We start from the raw sequence: 20,821 nt of genomic DNA on the forward strand, positions 1-20,821 counted from the left end.
GGAAGGGGGACCAAGAAACCGGAGACCCTCGCTCTTCCAATACTCATGCCCTAGCTACAGAGGTCAAGAAGGGCTTCCCCAGGAGCTGTTTCGGTTTCGGACGGTGCCGTTTCCCGCGAAAGTCCTGAGAAGAGTCCAGCCTTGTCCTCCTGCCGCCCCCGGGCGGGATGGTTGAGGCCTAGGCCACGCCCCCTCTGCACCCCTCCGAGGGCATCCTGGGCTTTCTCCCACCGCTTTCCTAGCCCGCTTGCACCTCGGCTATCCCCGACTCCCTTCTTCATGGCGTCGCTCCTGTGCTGTGGGCCGAAGCTGGCCGCCTGCGGCATCGTCCTCAGCGCCTGGGGAGTGATCATGTTGGTGAGGGGACTCCCCAGCAAGGATCGGAGAGGGCCTGAGGGGCTCCGGGCTAGGAGGGTTGGGAGGCAAGGAAACTCTGGGCCGCAGGCAGGCCGGAGGGGCCGGGGATCTACAGGCCCCGAAGAAGGAGACAGACTGAAATTGAAAAATGGGAACTGTTCGAGACCAGCCTGACCAACATGGTGAAACCCCGTCTCTACTAAAAATACAAAAATTAGCCGCGCGTGGTGGCGCGCGCCTGTAATCCCCGCCACTAAAGGAGGTTGAGGCAGGAGAATCGCTTGAACCCGGGAGGCGGAGGGTGCAGTGAGCCGAGATCGCGCCACTGCACTCCAGCCTGGGCGACAGAGCGAGACTCCGTCCCAAAAGAAAAAGAAAAAAGGGAACTGGAGCAAAGGGCCCTGGAGTGGGAGGAGCTGGGGCTGGTAAATGTGGAGACCCCTCAAGGTAGGATAAACAAGAGCGGGGTTCCTGAGAGATGCTTGAGTTGAATGGAGGACATGGGGGGAAAGAGTGCTTGTTCCAGAAATGGGTAGCTGGGCCTTGTTTTCCCAGTAATCCACCCACCGCCACTTCAAGAAGAAATGATACGAAGAAGTGCCGATTCTCCCTCCCCCTTGCGCACTGTCCCGTGATGATGACGCCTCCAGGGAGGACGATAATCTGGGTTCCTGGGAGAGAAGGCTTGGTCACTATTCCTACCCTTGCCTCGGCCACTTGTCTCAATGTCACCACCTCACGCCCTGTTCCAGGTGGCTGAGTCCGAATCCAGTAACCACCACCTCGTTTCGGTTCATCTTAGGCACGGGTGTGGTAGCAACATTAGAAATGGGAGGGGTTTATGAAGTGAACTTGAGGTCAGGTGCCTGAATTCAACAACCTACCCATTCCCCTTTTCCAGATAATGCTCGGAATATTTTTCAATGTCCATTCCGCTGTGTTGATTGAGGACGTTCCCTTCACGGAGAAAGATTTTGAGTAAGTATTCGGGTGGGGGAGGCGGGCTGGGATCAGGTGGGAGGTGGCGAGGTCAGATTACGTCTGGGAGGTCGGGTGCTTGGGGCCCCTAGGTTAGGGAACAGGGAGAGGAGAGCTGCTTTCTTGAGAATGTGGTTAGGAGCTAGGGAGTCCGACCTCAGCGGCCATTCCAAACCCACCACTTTAGCTGTGGCCTCTTTAGGTATTTTACTTTTCTGTGCCTCTCAGTCCACCTCTGCAAAATGGCTGCTATGACACATCTCACCCCATAGGATTGTCAAGAAGATTGAATAAAGCAATACACGTAACAGCGCCTAGACAGGTGCTGGGCACATACTGCTCAGCAAACGTTGGATGCTATTAATGTTTGACACCTTGCTTCATTCCCACCCCCAGGAATGGCCCCCAGAACATATACAACCTTTACGAGCAAGTCAGCTACAACTGTTTCATCGCCGCGGGCCTTTACCTCCTCCTCGGAGGCTTCTCTTTCTGCCAAGTTCGGCTCAATAAGCGCAAGGAATACATGGTGCGCTAGGGCCCGGGCGCGCTTCCCCGCTCCAGCCCCTCCTCTATTTAAAGACTCCCTGCACCGCGTCACCCGGGTCGCGTCCCACCCTTGCCGGCACCCTCTGCGGGACTGGGTTTCCCGGGCGAGAGACTGAATCTCTTCTTCCATCTCTGGCATCCGGCCCCCGTGGAGAGGGCTGAGGCTGGGGGGCTGTTCCGTCTCTCCACCCTTCGCTGTGTCCCGTATCTCAATAAAGAGAATCTGCTCTCTTATGCCCTGTGTCTGTGCTTCAGTGGGGGCGAGCACGGGGCTGAGACTGGAGGTCGGCCTCTGCCTGGGGAGTCCCGACCCCTGAGCGGAAGTGGAGTGAAGTGGTGCGGAAGTGAGGCGAAGGCTTCCCCCTTGGCCTGGGCGCGCCAAGCTGTCGAAGCGACTGCATCTGATGGGGCGGGGAGCCACAGGGTTGAGCCTATCCGCTGCGGGAAGGGCGGGACTTCCTGCGCGGGGGCCTGAGCCGCTCCGTCTCCCTGCTCTCCGTGGTCCCGGCTCGCGTGTAGCGGCGGCGGCGGCGTCTCCGTGAGGAGGCGCGCGGGGCCATGACGTCAGCGTCCACAAAGGTTCGACCTCCCCCGCGGACAGCGCTCCCTGGCGGCCACGGGAGGGCGGGCCCCCCACTTGGCTCGCGGCTCTTCCGCCCCGGGCGGGGGGCGGGCGGGAGCCGAGCCTGGGGTGGGGCTAGGGGCTCCAGGCGGGACGGGGAGGGCGGGCGCCGGCCCCCCGTGACGCTGCCCCGCCCCCAGGTCGGAGAGATCTTCTCGGCGGCCGGCGCCGCCTTCACGAAGCTCGGGGAGCTGACGATGCAGCTGCATCCTGTGGCCGACTCTTCCCCTGCGGGGTACGTGAGCCCGGACTGGGACGTGGACGCTGAGAGCGGGCGCTTGGACTCGGTCACAGACACGGACCCTCTCTAGCACAGGGACAGACGTTAGTTTCCCTTTGTGCCTGGCACAGCACAGAGTAGGTGTTAATAAATGATCGTTGGATGAGGGAATGAATGACAGATAAAAATACAGACAGGCCTATGGCCCAGACTCCTATTTCACAGTTCTCCCTGCTGCGAACGGGTCGACCACAAACCACCGCCACTCCCAACCACCCCAGTTCATGGAATTCCCCCAGACGGCTGCAGGCTGTTGGTGGGTCTGTTTGAAAAGCCCTTCTTGGCGAGTTGGTTTCAGTGTGCTGTGTACAGCAGCCGTTTAACGTTCATGGTGGAAAGGGGTGTCTAAGGTGGAGGTGGTTGTGATTTCTTGTGATTGGGGTCCTCCAGGTTCCCGCAGGGCCCTCAAGAGCTTCCCGCCCGTCCCCCGCCCCTATGGAGGACGTCTTTATGCATCCGTGGAAGGGGTCCCAGAAATCGGAAGGAGGCGGCTGGTTGACTGTGGGATGCATAGCCTGTGGGCTGGCTCCACACCCCCCCCCTCCCATTTTTGCTATCCCCCCTCTCCCCTTCTGACAGTGCGAAGTGGACGGAGACGGAAATAGAGATGCTGAGGGCTGCTGTGAAGCGATTTGGGGACGATCTTAATCACATCAGCTGTGTCATCAAGGAACGGACAGTGTGAGGGAGGGTGGCTGCCAGAAAAGGGCGGGTGGGCAGCCTTCTTCCTCCTTACCCAAGGTTCCATCGTCCTCAGAACTCCTTTCCAGCTCAGCTGCTTCCCTACTTTGTCACTAGTTTTTTAGAATGCCCTTGAGAACTGAAAGAACAGAATTGTCACAGTTGGTCAGAAGTTCCTAAAATGCTGTGGTAGTCCTTCCAAGAATGTGAATTTAGGTTGCCTGAGATGCTCAGTTATTGTATTTGATGATGGAAGTCCCTTGGTTATTTATATAAATTTTGGGGGACTCCACTGCAGTGTTTCCAGGGATATGGTGATCCTGAACTAGTTGATCAGTAAATCCCAATCCACCTGTAAATCACCAAGCCTTACCCGATGTCTCTCCCGGAAGAGAATGAGGAGATGGGCCTTTCCCACTACTCAGCTCAGGGACTCCACTCTCCACATTCCACCCACCCTGAGTGAGTGTAAAACTTTGGGAAAGTGAGAACCCTCCCAATGGGTTGGGGCCCCGACCTGGATTCTTTTCAAGGGACTCCCAGAACCCCTTCACCTCCCCTCCCTTCTTCTGTTAGTCTCTCTGATGACTCCTTTCCTAACCTCTTCTCTCTTTTCTTCAGGGCTCAGATAAAGGCCACTGTGAAACGCAAGGTATATGAAGATTCTGGCATCCCCCTTCCAGCTGAGTCACCCAAGAAAGGGCCCAAGAAGGTGGCATCTGGTGTCTTATCACCTCCTCCAGCTGCCCCTCCTCCCAGCAGCTCCAGTGTCCCCGAGGCCGGGGGTCCCCCCATAAAGAAACAGAAGGCTGGTGAGGGCTGTGGACTTGCTACCTAGGGGTTAAAAGTCCATCTGAGGTTCAGTGAGAGAATTGGGCCTGGGTCAAAGAAGGATCAATCTCTCTTCCTGTCCCTGTGGAGGTTCCCAGAGAGGGGCAGAGGGGAGGGGAGGCACGAAGCTTTGGGAAGATCGGGGCTGGGGGAGAGGCCGTCAGGGGAACCTAGAACGTAGCTTATGCCCCCTTCCCAGATGTGACACTCAGTGCTCTGAACGACTCCGACGCCAACAGTGACCTGGTGGATATTGAAGGGCTAGGAGAAACTCCTCCAGCTAAGAAACTCAACTTCGACCAGGGTAGGAGTCCTCCTCCTCCCACACAGCTGACAGGGTGGGGGAGAAAGGGCTCACCTGGATGGCAGGGCACGGTCTCCGCAGGGGCCCCTCCCTCGTACAGGGGTTTCGGAAGAGAAGGTGCTCTCATACACAGCGCAGGGCATTGGGTCAGTACGTAGCAGGGTGTTTCAGGGAGTTGGGAGTGGCCTCGGAAGCACACTGGGGGCTCGCTCCATCTCGGCCCATTTTACTTCCTGTTCCAGACAGCCTGACCCTGGATTCTGGCCTTCTCATGACCTCTGCTGATCCTCCTCTCCTCTCCTGCTGAGCCTTCCACCTCTGACCTCTCACTGTTCACGCTGGACCTGTGGATCTCCTGGGACTCCGAGCAAGGCCTGCACGAGAGAGGGCTGAAAGGCTGCTGGGGCTGCCACCTCGCTGTGCCCGCATAAGCATCTGCCCCCAACCCCTTTGACCTTCATCTGATGGACATTTTTATACAGAAAACAATAAAGATTTCCCTCTCAGCTTCGTGCTGTCTGTTTAACATTATTAGCAGGAGAGGGCTGTTCCCTCTTCTTTCCTCGGCCCGTGGGGGCTCAGCCCCTCCTCGGTAGTTTTCACCACCCTGCCTGGAGCAGCACAGCCAATATTGGCAGACTTGCTTCCCTGTGCCAATATTTCTGTGCTGCTAGAGCCAGGGAAGCTGGGTGTGGGTAACAAAGACTCCACTTTGTTCTCTTGAGGCAGAACGTGCTCCCAGGGTCTCTGGCCGTCAGTATTCTTGAAACTGTCCTGGAGATTTTAGAGGGGTGCTTACATACCCCACCCTCTCCTTCCCCACCTGGCAAGAAGTTTGTCACAAGGCCCCAGATGTTTTTTTGTGTCACTTCTCCAGGATGGCCTCCCAGGGCCAAGCCTCGGCGGTGCCTCCCCCACCCTCGCTCTAACACCACAGTGTGGTTTGGACGTGGCCACAGTGCCGTACAAACCACAGTGTGCTGCTGGGGCGGGAGCAGGACCGGGGTGGGCTGAGAGGAAGAGAGCACACAGCAGTGCCGGGAAGACCCCAGCACCGCCTCCAGGAGCGGGGGGATAGAGAAGCCTTAAAAGGCAAACATGGCCCCCAAAAACGTTTGGGAGGAACCAGGGACGGACTGAGCAGGCAACTGGAAGGTGATGGACCACAGGGATGAGCTCATAGTATAGGAAGACTGGACCATCTTCCCTTTGTAGGAACTCAGCTCAGGGGATCCCTAGGGTGGGGTCAGAGGCAAAAGAAATAGGGAATGACTGGAGGGACCAACACACTGCCTCCTGTCTCAGCAAGGGCAGGGACCCAAGGTTTCCTGTGTCCGTCCTTCCTCTCCCGGGGTCAGAACCCAAGAGAAAAGCAAGGAGAGACAGAGGGCCAAGGCCAGCAGGGTTGGGAGTTGGCAGTCCAGAGGTGGTGGGGCCGGAACATGGCTGGGAGAGGGGGGCCGGAAGTCGCCCTGGGCCCTGGGCCTGTCACAAGATGGAGGCCAAAGGCAGGAAATGGAGACCAGGGGGAAGGGGAGCAGCAGAGCCCAGGAAGAGGGCCATCTGGACCTGGGGGGCCAGGTATTCAACCCCCAGTGCTGTTCCCACTCCCCAGGGCCCCCCAGGACCCGAGCTGGCCCCCACAGCCACGTCCATCAGTCCATCCACCAGGCCAGGGCAGGCGGGCCCACCCCAGGGAGCCACGTTTAAGCTGAGACAAACATGGCTCTCCCCACCCCCAACTCCAGGCCTTCCCTCAGCCCTTTCCTCCTGTCCAAGACTTGATTTTTTAAAAATACCCCTCGGAAAGCAAAATCCAAGGACCAAAATCCCTTCTGCAAATCAAAATATGACCCTCTAAAATCCAGAAGTTATCTTCTCATATCCCATCGCATCTTTTACCACCCCCTCTTCCGACACACCCCCCAAAACTCTTAGCAATCTGAAAGATCTAAGGTGGTGTATGTAAGCAGTCTTTTTAGGCCCCCGAAGATGCCAGAGCCCTCCCGGACACCCCTATCTGTCCTCCATCAAATCTTGCCAAGGCCGCCTGCTCCTCCACCACCCTCCATAGCCCCCAAGCTAACAGTTGCCCCCAGCTCCCACCTCGGCAGAGCCTTTGTGGGGGGTGAAAGAGAAATTAAACACTATCCTAACGGCTGGGGATGTTGGGGGGCTCTCTGGTCTCAGCCTTTGGTTTCCGTCTGGGGGGCTGCAGTTTAGGGGTGTAAGAGAAAGCCTCTCCAATCATCCCCCCAATTCCAAGACTGACAAAGCCAACCCCACCCCAGCACGCACCTCCAAACCTCCCCCCCAACCGCCACGTCTCTCCTGAAAACAGAGGACACTTCCCTCCCCACTTACCTCAGCTACTCTCCCCTGAGATCCTGGTCCCCTATTTTGAAAAGAGCAAAATTTAGGGTGCATCCCTCACATTTGGGGTGCAGGAGAAAGGAACCGCCCCAGTCGCATCGCTGGCCTCCTTCCTCTCGGCTGGCTCAGGGACTGGGGAGTGCCCTGGGGAGGGGGCACCCCCACAAGAGAGCTCAGGAGGGGTTCCTCCACTCCCAGTCAGAATTGGGGACACCCCCCCAAAACCCGTCCCAGCCCATCCGTCTCCAACTCGGCGGGAGAGGCAGCTGCAATGCCCCAGTCAGATTCACCCAACACTACATTCCTCACCCCATCTAGAGGGGTCCCGGGGTCCCCAAAAAATCCCAAAAAAATCTAGGATGTTGGGAGAACGGTCCTGGACTAGCTCCCCAAATTTGGGGTCCTCAGATACCCCCGTTTTTTCAGGAAAATTCCGTCTTTTGCCTGCCTCCCGCCAGCCCTGCTCTGTCCCGATGCCAATTTTGGAAGTCACTCCCTCCTTCCTCCTCCCCGTCTCTCCAGGCCCCCCCCACCGCTCGGGGGCTAGGGTCCAGGACACCTGGCTTCCAGACCGGGGGGAAGCACTCCTCAAAGGGCTAGGGGCCAGGAGGTCAAGCTCATTGCCCCTGTCTTAAGGAAGCAGGAAAGCCCGTTCCTCCCTTCCCCTCCCCCCTGGCTGGTCTCCGTGGTGGTTTAGGAAAGCCTGGAGGATTGGAATCTGCCATTGCTGTTGCACAGGCAGTTTTTTTTTCTTGGGTTGGGGGGGTGGGCGGTGGGAGGGAGAGAGGGGAGGAGAGCCGAAGAGAGAAGGGACCCAGGCGCGAAGAGCTGGCCTGGCTTACCCTGTAGCCCCGGCTGCCGTGGGGAACCCCTCCCCCCCATCTCACCCACACTCTCAGTCCTCTGTCTGCTTTCTGTTTGGGGCTCATCCTAGAAAATCAGGGTACAAGAATCACCTCCTTGTACCCCACCAGCACCCCTCCTTGCCACACTTCCAACAGCACTGCCCTGGTCAGGGGTGTCCACTTTGTGAAGGGACACCCCGTTTTCCTCCAACTTCCCCCAAACTAAGGGGTGCTCCCTTAAGAAATTGGGATTCAGAGCCTGAAACCGCCTTTTCTCCCTCACTTCTCCCTCAAGCCACATAATAATAAAAGGAGATACCACACCCTTTCCAAGTTTCTCCCTTCAAATCCTGGGCTTATTTGGGGGTTCACTAAAGAAACTTCTCGAATCTGGGGTGAGAGGGTACTATAAGCAAAAGACATCCCAAACCAGGGTCCCAATTACGTGAACCCCCAAATCAGTCTCACCTTATGATTATCCCTTAGCTTCACCAAAAGCATCCAGTGACAAAACACCCCCAAAATAAGGACACCCCAGAACTTTAGTCTCCTGTCCTCGCGGCCCTCACCTTGTTTCTCCCCCAGGGAAAAAGCTTATTGGGTATCCATAGATACACTGGAATACCCTACGTCTTTCCACTTTGTGGAACATGAGTTTCCACAAGACTCAAATACAAAAGTTTGCTCCCCCCTCCCCAGACCCCCAATCACAGATAGCCTCGAACTTGCTCCCAGCTTCCTATAATGTTCCACCTCAAACTAATTTTTAAAACTCCAAATTGAACTTCTTATCCCCCAAATCTAATCTGAGCCTTGAAACGTAGATGGCACCCCAAAATAGACTGCACCCCCAAATCGGCATGAGTACTTTGGTTCTGCTGATAGTCCAAAATGACACAGATGAGCACAATCTCCAAATTGTGGGTGTCAGAACCCGCAGAACTAATGTAGCTTCAAAGTCAGCCCCATACCTGAAACTTACCATATAGGCCTCAAAGGCTGAATGCAGCCACCGGTGCTCACAATCAAATCAACACCCCATAATAAACAGGCACCCCACAACTGACCAAATAATACTCCATCCTGATGCCAGAGGGAGCCCTTAGTCTAATTCTCATCTCCAGGCTGGGCAGAGACCTAAATAACCCTCACATGTCAAAGCCACCTCATCGTCACCTCATCGTCCTGAATTTCCCAATTCCCGGTTTCTCAGCTGTTCTTTCATGCATTCAAATAAAGACACACTCCGGTCTGAAGGCGAGGGCCCCCCGCCTGATATCTAGCCCCATGGACCATGGCCGGTCAATCCTGACCGACTGTACACTCTTCCCAGCCCAAATCCGGGGAGCTTCTGCCTTGCAGCTGGATTCAGCTCTAGCACCCCTTCTCCAAATGAGCTTTGCCTCGCCTCCCCGCAATGTCTCCCGAAACAAAATATGAGGGTGTGATCCATGCCCATCTCTCAGATCAGGGACTTCAAATTAGGGTTGTTAAGCCCCCTCCTGCCCTCTCTCCCTTCTCCTTGTTTTCCCTTCTCTTGTTTACCCCACCCAATTTTAATATTAATGTGCAATTAAAAGTCACCTCCAAAGACATCTGGGTAGCAGTGTCTAGCTTAATTCGAAAAGAAACCCGGAGTTCCCAGGCTCAGGTCCCCCTTCTTGTCCCACCCATTCCCCTGGCTCCTAAAGCCCACGATTTCTCACCTCAGGTAGGAACCCCAGCCTGAGGAGAAAGTCCCCTCGGTCCCCTAACTCTAGCTCCCTCCGCCCAACCCTAGTCCCCTCCTAGGAGACAGAGGTGCAAAATAAACCCGCGCAAAGGGGAGGAGGCTAAAGGTTTCAGCCGCCCAGACCAAATGGATCCTGCGCCCGGGTCTGAGCGCACCCCCGGCCGGGTGGAGACTAGGGGCGAGGCGAGGCCAGTGCTCGGCCGCCCCCTCGTGGAAGGAGCCGCACATTGCAGAGCCTTGCCTACTTGCCGCGCTGGACCCCGGCGTCCCGCCAGCCTTCAAGCGTAGCCGACGGGCGGGTGCCCGAGGCCCTCCTGAGCTGGGATTGGGGGAAAGCGAGCGGGCTTTGGGCGGGAGTCCGTCTCTCTGGATCCCTACAAGGACTCAGAAGAGAGTCGGGAGCGAGAGAGGCCGGACGCCTGGGTCTCCCGAGCGTCTCTCGCCCCTCCACCCCCACCTCGGGGCTTTCCCCACCTCCTCGAGGGGAAGCAGCTGGCGGAGCCGTCCGGTCGCAGGACAATGGAAGGAAACCGACTAGAAATCATATCCGCCCTCTCCCTACCCCGCCCGGCCAGAGCCCCCCTTTTTGTAGGCCCGGGTACAGGAGCCTGTCATTCACACCACACCCTCCCCCGTCTGAGACCCCACGGGAGCCCACTGTCGTCTGCCCAAACCTGCTGTCTCGTTGGGCTCCCCCTTTTCTCCCTTAACACAGTACAAGAAGGGGAGAGGGGGTGCCTTATGCACTTTGTCCCGCAGCAAAGGTTGGCTCCTGGCAAACCCTCCCAAAAGCCAAAACACCAATTTTCACTGGCCCAGGTCTTCCGACGACTCAGAGTCCCATATTTCCAACCTCGATATCCCTAATCTCCTCCCCAATTCCAATATCCCCGTCCTCGTGTCCACTTGCAGTGACCCAAGACCCCCTACGTTACGACCACCCCTTGTTTCTGAGGTCCCGCCCTCGAGACGGAGACCCCGCCCTGGGCTCGCCATCTGGAGAGCGAGGGAGGAAGGAAGGATACAGACCCAGGCGTTCACCCCACCTCCACCCCCGCCCCCGACATCCCGGCCAGATAAAGGAGCCGAGGCCAAGAGGGGAGAGAGACCCCGCCCCCCTTAAGAAGAGAAGACGGGCCCCTGCAGGACGGGGGTAAGAACAAGAGACTGAGGGAGCCAGACTCCTGGGTCCCCCAAGAGGGTTGGAGCTCGTGTGGAGCTTGCCATCAGCAAGCCTGAGTCCCAGAAACTGGGCTAAGCTAGGGATCTGGGGACTAGATAGGAGTCGCAGAATTCCGTAGTTCGGGGAAGAGAGCCTCGGCTGGGGTTTGGAGGTGTGTGGACGGCAGGCCGTCAGATCTCTAGGCAGGGTCGGACACCTGAGACACAGGCGGGCAGAAGGGAGTGGCGGTGCTGGAGGGGCACTGGGAGTCGAACCCAGGGCGATGGGCGCGGGATTCCCCACGCTCGCCAACGACGCACGGGTGTGGAACCTTCAGCTGGCTCCAAGCGCTGTGGGATCTGGAAGAGGCAAGGGAGCGAGGGTGTCGTAGAGGGTATAATGAACAAGAAGAATTAGGAGGGAGGCTGCGTGTGCCGGGGCTAGGGGCTGGAGGCCCTGGCTCTAGCTGCACCACGGAAGGAAAAGGCAAACAGAGGAGGGAAGGCGTCTTAGAACTGCCTGGATCCAGAGCACTTTCCACGGCCTCTACAGGCCTGCGTCGCTATGGGTTCCCCCGCCGCCCCGGAGGGAGCGCTGGGCTACGTCCGCGAGTTCACTCGCCACTCCTCCGACGTGCTGGGCAACCTCAACGAGCTGCGCCTGCGCGGGATCCTCACTGACGTCACGCTGCTGGTTGGCGGGCAACCCCTCAGGGCACACAAGGCAGTTCTCATAGCCTGCAGGTTCGAGGGGTGGGGCCGGGGCGGGGCCAAATGGGAAAGGGGTGGGACCACAGGGCCTTTGAAAGGGAATCCGAAGCCAAGTCTTTCAGAAGCAGGAGGCGGAGCGTCCGAGAATTGGGGGCGGGGTGATAGTGAGGAGGCGGGACTTTTCAGGGGGCGGGGCTTCCTAAAGCGGCGCGTGTCTCCCTTGGTTCCCCAGCCCCTAAGGGACCTATCTGCTCTCTCTCCAGTGGCTTCTTTTACTCAATTTTCCGGGGCCGTGCGGGAGTCGGGGTGGACGTGCTCTCTCTGCCCGGGGGTCCCGAAGCGAGAGGCTTCGCCCCGCTACTGGACTTCATGTACACTTCCCGCCTGCGCCTCTCTCCGGCCACTGCACCTGCAGTCCTTGCGGCCGCCACCTATTTGCAGATGGAGCACGTGGTCCAGGCATGCCACCGCTTCATCCAGGCCAGGTGAGGGACCCCGGCTCAGCGTTCTCTGTGGGTGAGGTGTTAAGGGCAAAGGCAGAGATTAGGCAATGGCACTAACGTTCATCACACTTTCCCCAGCTATGAACCTCTGGGCATCTCCCTGCGGCCCCTGGAAGCAGAACCCCCAACACCCCCAACGGCCCCTCCACCAGGCAGTCCCAGGCGCTCCGAAGGACACCCAGACCCACCTACTGAATCTCGAAGCTGCAGTCAAGGCCCCCCCAGTCCAGCCAGCCCCGACCCCAAGGCCTGCAACTGGAAAAAGTACAAGTACATCGTGCTAAACTCTCAGGCCTCCCAAGCAGGGAGCCTAGTCGGGGAGAGGAGTTCTGGTCAACCTTGCCCCCAAGCCAGGCTCCCCAGTGGAGATGAGGCCTCCAGCAGCAGCAGCAGTGAAGAAGGACCCATTCCTGGTCCCCAGAGCAGGTACAGAGTCTAGAACCTCAAGAATTTGTCAGAGCTGGCCTCAGCTAGAAGACAGAATCATTGGGCCTTCGTGGTCAGGAGGAAGGATGAAGGGAAATAGGGGGTGCGTTTCAGAGACACTAGCTCACGTTAAGGAGCTGGCCAGAGACCAGGTTTATTCAGCAGGGTGGCACTTGGGCAGTACGATGGATGTGGCTCATTGGTCAACAATATTGGCTCACCTCCAGAGGGCAGGCCTTTGGCTCCGAATTTCCCAGGAGAGAACCCCCATCCCCCATCCATACAATCTCTTTTAACCCTTTCCCCTGGGCCTTGCCATCTGCCTAGGCTCTCTCCAACTGCTGCCACTGTGCAGTTCAAATGTGGGGCTCCAGCCAGTACCCCCCACCTCCTCACATCCCAGGCTCAAGACACCTCTGGATCACCCTCTGAGCGGGCTCGACCACTACCGGGTAAGAGACCCTCTTTCCTGGCTTTTCTCCCATGACTGCTCCAGGCAAGTTTGTGCCAAAAAAGCCCCCTAGAAAGGCCTATTCCAATGGTTCCTAAACTTTATTACAAATTAGAATCACCTAGGAAGCTTTTAAACTCTCACCGCCCAGGTCACACTCCATAGACTGAAATATCTGGACCTGGGAACGAGTCATCAGTATTTTTCTAAAGCTCTCCAAGTGCTTCCAACGAGCAGCAAAGTTTGAGAATTTCTGGCCTATCCTCTTTCGGAGCTGAATGATCAGCCCACAGCTTGTCAGGGCCTCTCTGGCAGGCTGTCATTCAGAGTGGTGCCGGTGAGGAGATTTTAGCCAGGCACGGTGGCTCATGCCTGTAATGCCAGCAGTTTGGGAGGCCAACGCAGGAGGATCACTTGAACCCAGGAGCTCAAGGCCAGCCTGGGCAACATAGTCAGACCTGGTCTCTACAAAAAATAAAAATAAAAATTAGCCAGGCATGGTGGTGCGCACCTGTAGTCCCAGCTACTCAGGAGGCTAAAGTGGAAGGATCGCTTGAACCTGGGAGGTGGAGACTGCAGTGAGCCGATATCACACCACTGTACTCGAACATAGGCAACACAGCGAGACCCTATCTCAAAAAACAAAAAAAAACAAAAACAAAAGAAAAAAAGGAGGAGAAACTGAAAACTCCTCCCACTAGCAGGGGCCTCCACCTACCACTGCTTTTTTTTTTTTTTTTTTTGAGATGGAGTCTCACTCTATCGCCAGGTTGGAGCGCAGTGCCGTGATCTTGGCTCACTGCAACCTCCATGTCCCAGGTTCAAGCGATTCTCCTGCCTCAGCTTCCCGAGCAGCTGGGACTACAGGCGTGCGCCACCACCATGCCGGCTAATTTTTGTATTTTTAGTAGAGATGGGTTTCACCATGTTGGCCAGGATGGTCTCCATCTCTTGACCTTGTGATCCGACCGCCATGGACTCCCAAAGTGCTGGGATGACAGGCGTGAGCCTCCGCGCCTGGCCACCACCACTACTATTGAAGAGGAGATTAGCTGAGTACTCAAGTCAGACGGATGTGGAGTCAGATCTGGCTCATCTTACTATCTCCTTACTTGGCCTTGAGCAAGGCGAACCAGCCGCAGAAGTCTTAACAATAAATTGGGAAAAAGAAAGCCCGCTACTGCGTGGTTTGAGGTTTCAGTAGTACCTAGGTAGCCCTCATTAGTAACTATGGTTGCCGTTACCCACTCCCCTTCCCAGGAAGTGAATTTTTCAGCTGCCAGAACTGTGAGGCTGTGGCTGGGTGCTCATCGGGGCTGGACCCCTTGGTTCCTGGGGATGAAGACAAGCCCTATAAGTGTCAGCTGTGCCGGTCTTCATTCCGCTACAAGGGCAACCTGGCCAGTCACCGCACAGTGCACACAGGTAGGGGAGGAGAGGGCCCTGGCCGTCCAGCCCACAGGTGTCCTAGGGCAGAGTCCCTGACCCCCCATCTTCCCTGCCTCTAGGGGAAAAGCCTTACCACTGCTCAATCTGCGGAGCCCGTTTTAACCGGCCAGCAAACCTGAAAACGCACAGCCGCATCCATTCAGGAGAGAAGCCCTATAAGTGTGAGACGTGCGGCTCACGCTTTGTACAGGTAGGGAGCCAGCCTCCAAGTGGCTTCCAAGGCAAACCCGCAAGAGGTGGGGTGGGCCAATAGGGAGGGATCTGTCCCTCTCAGAGACAGGACTTGAAGTCTCCTCCCTCCCAGGTGGCACATCTGCGGGCGCACGTGCTGATCCACACGGGGGAGAAGCCCTATCCTTGCCCTACCTGCGGAACCCGCTTCCGCCACCTGCAGACCCTCAAGAGCCACGTTCGCATCCACACCGGAGAGAAGCCTTACCACGTGGGTACCCAACCTGGCCTGCCCAGTGCCTTAGAATTACCTCTGCTTTGCCGAGGGGTGGGCTCTGAGAGGTGCAGGCCTGGCTGTCCCTGGATCTCTTAGAAATGAGTGGTGGCCGGAAGAGTCCAAGCAAATAAGGGATGGAGGCTGGGAGTAGGGATGGGCGGGTATAGAAGTGATGCCTCTGGGCTGAGCGCTGTTTTCTCAGAGAGGAGCTACAAGCGGGAAAACCTTTGCTAAATAAGGCAGGGTCTATCCCGTCAGCCACCCTGAGGATTTGGGAGGATGTGAGAGTCAAAGAGCTGATCTTCCGCTGGACAGTTCCCTCTTGGGCGAGCTGGACAGGCCCCCCCTCTGCCCGGGCTCAACACCTAAAAGGTGATTGTGGATGAGGCAGGACCTGACCCAGCTGTCCTCCCACAGTGCGACCCCTGTGGCCTGCATTTCCGGCACAAGAGTCAACTGCGGCTGCATCTGCGCCAGAAACACGGAGCTGCTACCAACACCAAAGTGCACTACCACATTCTGGGGGGGCCCTAGCTGAGCGCAGGCCCAGACCCCACTTGCTTCCTGTGGGTGGGAAAGCTGCAGGCCCAGGCTTTGCTTCCCTATCAGGCTTGGGCATAGGGGTGTGCAAGGCCACTTTGGTATCAGAAATTGCCACCATCTTAATTTCTCGCTGGGGAGAGCAGGGGGTGGCAGATCCCGGCTAGATCTGCCTCTGTTTTGCTGGTCAAAACCTCTTCCCCACAAGCCAGATTGTTTCTGAGGAGAGAGCTAGCTAGGGGCTGGGAAAGGGGAGAGATTGGAGTCCTGGTCTCCCCAAGGGAATAGCCCTCCACCTGTGGCCCCCATTGCATTCAGTTTATCTGTAAATATAATTTATTGAGGCCTTTGGGTGGCACCAGGGCCTTCATTCAATTGCATTTCCCACTCCCCTCTTCCACAAGTGTGATTGAAAGTGACCAGAAACACAGAAGGTGAGATCACAGCTCTGCTGGCAGAGATTACTAGCCTGGGCTCTCTCCTTTGGCTTGGGTATTTTATATTAATTCTGTCATAACTTTTATCCTTAGACTTGTTCTTGTTTGCTTGTTAGTTTGTTTAAAATGGAAAAAGGGGTTCTCTGTGTCCTGCCCCTGTAATTCTAGGTCTGGAACCTTTATTTGTTCTAGGGCAGCTCTGGGAACATCCGGGATTGTGGAATTGGGTCAGAAACCCTCTCTGGTATTCTGGATGTTGTAGGTTCTCTAGCAGTCTAGCAATGGATGCAGACATTTCTCTGTTCTTCAAGGGTGATAGGAACCATTATATGGAGCCCAAAATGGAGGTAATAATAAATGCCTCCTGGAAGCTGTGGGTGCAGGGGATTCTGTATCTAGATTCTGTATCACTCCAAGTGGAGGCTGGCAGCTTTTTCTGCAACATGGTCCAGAATCTAAAATGACCCATTAATCTGGTCACTTGGATTTGGCTCTACTGTATTCATCTATAATGGCAGAGACCCACCAGGGCTCCAGTTGAGTCCATCGCCCTCCCACGGGGGCCTGTTCTTAGCACTGAGTTCATCGCTCCATGGGGGAGAGATCAGACATTCCTTATCAGAGATGATGTGACTTTTTCTGACTCTGCCCAGTCTCTGTGAATGTTATGACCTAGGGAAGAATCATGAAACTCTTTGGCTTGATTAGATGGTAAAGAGTGTTAAGCCATCCTTTACTACAGAGGCAGCTGGGTTTCAATGTTACTTGGGGTTCTCTCTATTGAGTTGAGCCCTTCTTTAATAGGTTTTGGATATCTTCTGGCAAGTGTCCAGATGCCAGAACCTTCTCTGCCTCTGGAAGTGATGGTGCTTGGTAACCTTACCTTATAAAAGCTGGGTCTGTGACCTGGTCTTCCCATCACTGCATTCCTGTCTGGAACCAGTGAATGCGTTAGAACCTTCCATAGGAAAAGAAAAGGGGCTGAGTTCTATTCTGGGTTTGCTGTAGTTTGGTTGGGATTATTGCTGGCATTACAGAAAAGATTGGCTAGCTGATAGGCCAAAGGCCTGTTCTAGTTGACCAAGTTTCAAGTAGGATTAAGAGGTTGGTTGAGGGGTGCAGTTTCTGGTGTAGGCCGGGTAGGTAGAAAGTTAGGAATGGGGTTGCCTCTTGGCTGGGTGGAGGCTCTGAAATGTTAGAAGATGTCCTGAAGCCTTGATTTGTAGTTCTGCCCCTTGTTGCCCTGGGGCCTATTTGATTATGGGACAAGGGTAGAAAGTAAGAAGCACTTTTGAATTTATGGGGTAGAACTTCAAGGATAAGTCAGTTTTTGTGGCTGTCACCTGGGGACTGGTGAGAAAGCTACTCTTGTCCTTCTTCCCTCTTTCTCCCCATGACCCCATTGCAGAATTAAAGGAGAAAGAAGGGAAGGTGGAGGAGTCTGTAAGAAGGAACCATGATTTATATTTAGCAGATTGGATGGGCAGGTGGAGAATGCCTGGGGATAGAAATGTTAGATCTTGCAAGATGAGATCCTTGGAATAAAGAAGCCTCTCTGTGCTGCCTGCTGTGTCCTGGGTTCTTGCCTTCGGGTCTCGGGGAGCGAGGAAGAGAGCTCTTCCTCCTGGACAACATCTGGGATTCTGTACCATTCTGCTGTCCCTTCCCACCAGACCTTTTAAATGGTCCTCGTTGTCCCTTTCCCTGCCCTTGCCTTCCTGCTCATTGTGTAGGAACCAGTGACTTCATGAAGTTTCTCCGGAGCCACCTGCATCCTGCTGCTCTGAAGTCACTTCCTGCCTGAGGTGTGGAGGCGGCAGGGAGAAACCGGGAAGCCACTAATAATATCAAAAGGCTGGGGCTTGCATCTGTGCTAGGGATCTTAATGCTCGGGACATGCCTCCATCACCAAGGAAAATGGATAGGATTTTTGTTCCCTAAGGACCACAGGGGCTGGAGGTGGCACTGAGAAGACTGAGTTGGAACTAACATGCCAGCCCACCCTCCCCCAGCAAGGGTATCTTGAATCTATCCAGGGTCCAGTGCATGCATCTCTCCCACCCTTTCCCCTGTCCTGTATGTGTGCTGGGTGCGGAGATCACTAATTTTGATGTTACCTCCCTCTGGGCCTTAAATTCCTCGTCTGTGGAAAAGTCAGTTACCACGATCTCTGCAGCTGCCTCCCACATTGAAAGTTTGTAGTTGTCTTAGTCCGTTTTCTGTTGCTTATTATAGAATACCTGAATCTGGGCAATTTCTAAAGAAAAGGAATTTATTTCTTACAGTTACAGACACTGAAAATTTTGCCCAAGGTCAAGTGGCCACATCTGGTGATGCTCTTCTGGTTGGAGGGGGCTCTCTGCAGCGCAGGGTATCAGCTGAGGGGTAGCAAGTGTGCAAACTTGGCCAGCTCAGGCCTCTCTTCCTTTTCTTATAAAGCCACCAGTTCCCCTCTCATGATAACCCACAATTCATGAATGGCAAAGACCTCAGGATCCAATCATCTCTTTGTTGTTGTTTGTTTTTGTTGTTGCTGTTGTTGTGAGATGGAGTCTCGCTCTGTCTCCCAGGCTGGAGTGCAGTGGCGTGATCTCAGCTCACTGCAAGCTCCGCCTTCTGGGTTCACACCATTCTCCTGCCTCAGCCTTCTGAGTAGCTGGGATTACAGGCACCCGCTACCACACCCAGCTAATTTTTGTATTTTTAGTAGGGACGGGTTTCACCGTGTTAGCCAAGATGGTCTCGATCTCCTGACCTCGTGATCCACCCACCTCAGCCTCCCACAGTGCTGGGATTACAGGCGCGAGCCACTGCGCCCGGCACCTGATCATCTCTTTAAAGCCTCAGCTCTCAATACTGTCATGTTGAGGACCGAAAGTTTCCATATGAATTTTTGGAGGAGACATGCAAACCATAGCATTCTGTCCCTGGGTCCCCAAAACTCATGTGCTTCTCACATACAAATACATTCATTCCATTCCCGTAATCCCAAAGTCTTCACTCGTTGCAGCATCAAAGACTCACCTGTGAGCTAGTTATCTATTTCCAAGTTATGAAACAAGTTATCTACTTCCAAGATATAATGGTGGGAACAAGCACAGCGTATACATTCCCATTCCAAAAGGGAGAAATTGGCAAGAAGAAACGGGTGAAACAGGCCCCAAGAAAGTCTGAAACCCAGCAGGGCCAACATTACACCTTTTCTATTTTTTCTTTTTTGAGACAGAGTCTAGCTCTGTCGCCCAGGGTGGAGTGCAGTGGTACAATCTTGGCTCACTGCAACTTCTGCCTCCTGGGTTCAAGCGATTCTTCTGCCTCAGCCTCCCAAGTAGCTAGGATTACAGGTGCCCACCACCACACCCAACTAATTTTTGTATTTTTAGTAGTGATGAGGTTTCACTGTGTTGGCCAGGCTGGTCTCGAACTCCTGACTTTGTGATCTGCCCGCCTCGGCCTCCCAAAGTGCTGGGATTACAAGTGTGAGCCACCGCGCCTGGCCAACATTACATCTCAAAGGTAGAGGATAATCTTTTTTGACTACATGTGGAGCCTCCTGAACACAGGGTGGGAGTTGGCTCCCCAAGGCTTCAGACAACCCAGCCCCTATAGCTTTGGTGGGTGGGTTGGAGTCTGGTGCCTGAAGTTTCCTGGGAGCGGGGTGGGGCACTGCCTGCTGCCTGTGACTCCAAAGTTCTAGGGGCCTGGTGGTGGTCCTGCTTCCATGGCTGTACTAGGCATTGCCCTCCTGGGGACTCTCTGCATTGGCCTTGTTCCTATGGCTCCACCAAGGACTACCCCAGGGGGGGACTCTGCAGTGGCCTCGCTTCCACAATTCCAATAGGCACTGTCCTGGCAGGCACTCTCTGAGGCAACTTCAACATCACATTTCTGCTGGGCATTGCTCTGGTGGGGGCTCTCTGCGGTGGCTCTGCCCCATGACAAGTCTCTGCCCGGGCCCCTAGGCTTTCAACAACGTCCTTTGAAATCCATGTGGAGGCTGCCAGAATTAGCACCACAAGGATGCAGTAAAGGTCTATGATTTGCACCTTCTGGAGCTTCAACACAAGCAACACACACACACACACACACATAAACACACACAAAAAAGCAACACCTGGGGCTACCTAAGCTACCACCAGGCTTGGGGGGGCCACAGAGTGCTACACTGGGGTGTGGGGTGTAGAGTCCTGAGGTTGCCCTGGGCAGTGAGCCCATGGAGAACACGCAGGTTTCCCCTGAAACCCTCTGTCCTCCAAGGCCTCTGGGCCTGTGATGGGAGGGGCAGCCTCAAAGACCTCTGAAATGACTTCAGGGACTTTCTTCCCTTTTCTTGAGGAATAGCACCTGGCTCCCTTTTAGCCATGTTAATCTTTTTAGCAAGCAGTGGCTTGGCCACACCCTTGGATTCATCTCCTGAAAACGCTCTTTCATTCTCTACCACATGGCCAGGCTGAGAATTTTCCAAATGTTTCCACTCTGTTTCTCTTTTCTCTGTGAGATCATCATAAGCAGTTAGAAGAAACCACACAGCAGCCTCAGCATTTTGCTGCTTAGAAATTTCTTCTGGCTGCCAGATACCCTAGTTCATCACTCTCAAGTTCAGCCTTCCACAAAGCCCTTGGGCATGGACACAGTTCAGCCAAGCTCTTTGCCAGTTCATAACAAGGATGGCCTTTACTCCAGTTTTCAATACCTTGCTCCTCTGTTCCATCTGAAAGCTCACCAGAATGGCTTTTGCTTCCATATTTCTTTTTTTTTTTTTTTAGATGAAGTCTCGCTCTTTCGCCCAGGCTGGAGTGCAGTGGCACTATCTCAGCTCACTGCAACCTCCGACTCCCCGGTTTAAGCAATTCTCCTGCCTCACCCTCCCGAGTAGCTGGGGTTACAGGCGCGTGCTACCATGCCCAGCTAATTTTTGTATTTTTAGTAGAGATGGGTTTCACCATGTTGGCCAGGATGGTCTCAATCTCCTGATCTCGTGATCTGCCCGCCTCAGCCTTCCAAAGTGCTGGGATTACAGGCGTGAGCCACCACGCCCAGCTGCTTCCATATTTCTATCAACATTCTAGTCCTAAACACTTAACCAATCTCTAAAGAATTCCAAGCTTTTCATAGTCTTCTTGTCTTCTAAGCTCTCACCAGA

At 55.0% G+C, this 20,821-nt stretch overlaps 2 protein-coding genes and 1 long non-coding RNA gene across 10 annotated transcripts; 2 read left to right on the forward strand and 1 right to left on the reverse strand.

Annotated features, from left to right (window-relative positions):
• The first annotated feature begins 17 nt into the window (after window positions 1-17).
• C17H17orf49 (chromosome 17 C17orf49 homolog) lies at window positions 18-5,110 on the forward strand. Of its 7 annotated transcripts, none has more exons than XM_017950301.3 (8): window positions 18-353; window positions 1,259-1,335; window positions 1,732-2,463; window positions 2,647-2,741; window positions 3,366-3,467; window positions 4,089-4,279; window positions 4,498-4,602; window positions 4,845-5,110. In XM_017950301.3, the coding sequence occupies exons 3-8, from the start codon at window positions 2,443-2,445 to the stop codon at window positions 4,907-4,909; spliced, it is 579 nt and encodes a 192-aa protein (XP_017805790.1). In that variant the 5' UTR covers window positions 18-353; window positions 1,259-1,335; window positions 1,732-2,442; the 3' UTR covers window positions 4,910-5,110. The 7 variants fall into 7 exon arrangements, with proteins under 7 accessions (XP_017805790.1, XP_017805792.1, XP_003912259.1 ...); XM_017950303.3 differs by having other exon boundaries at window positions 165-1,109; XM_003912210.3 differs by having other exon boundaries at window positions 231-357.
• LOC103878622 lies at window positions 3,410-7,363 on the reverse strand. The gene is made up of 3 exons (XR_638859.4): window positions 6,967-7,363; window positions 4,657-4,976; window positions 3,410-3,606 (listed from the first exon to the last, which is right to left on the reverse strand). It is a non-coding gene; the product is annotated as an uncharacterized LOC103878622 (long non-coding RNA).
• A 3,263-nt stretch (window positions 7,364-10,626) lies between these two features.
• On the forward strand, window positions 10,627-17,243 carry BCL6B (BCL6B transcription repressor). 2 transcript variants are annotated; one of them, XM_003912212.4, is made up of 9 exons: window positions 10,627-10,705; window positions 11,267-11,457; window positions 11,688-11,909; window positions 12,006-12,353; window positions 12,681-12,805; window positions 14,065-14,229; window positions 14,313-14,443; window positions 14,558-14,695; window positions 15,119-17,242. In XM_003912212.4, the coding sequence occupies exons 2-9, from the start codon at window positions 11,279-11,281 to the stop codon at window positions 15,233-15,235; spliced, it is 1,425 nt and encodes a 474-aa protein (XP_003912261.1). In that variant the 5' UTR covers window positions 10,627-10,705; window positions 11,267-11,278; the 3' UTR covers window positions 15,236-17,242. The 2 variants fall into 2 exon arrangements, with proteins under 2 accessions (XP_003912261.1, XP_017805794.1); XM_017950305.3 differs by having other exon boundaries at window positions 10,661-11,457; window positions 15,119-17,243.
• Window positions 17,244-20,821: the final 3,578 nt, after the last annotated feature.

The sequence above is a fragment of the Papio anubis genome, chromosome 17, assembly GCF_008728515.1.
Source record: "Papio anubis isolate 15944 chromosome 17, Panubis1.0, whole genome shotgun sequence".
In the NCBI taxonomy this organism is placed as follows: domain Eukaryota; kingdom Metazoa; phylum Chordata; class Mammalia; order Primates; family Cercopithecidae; genus Papio; species Papio anubis.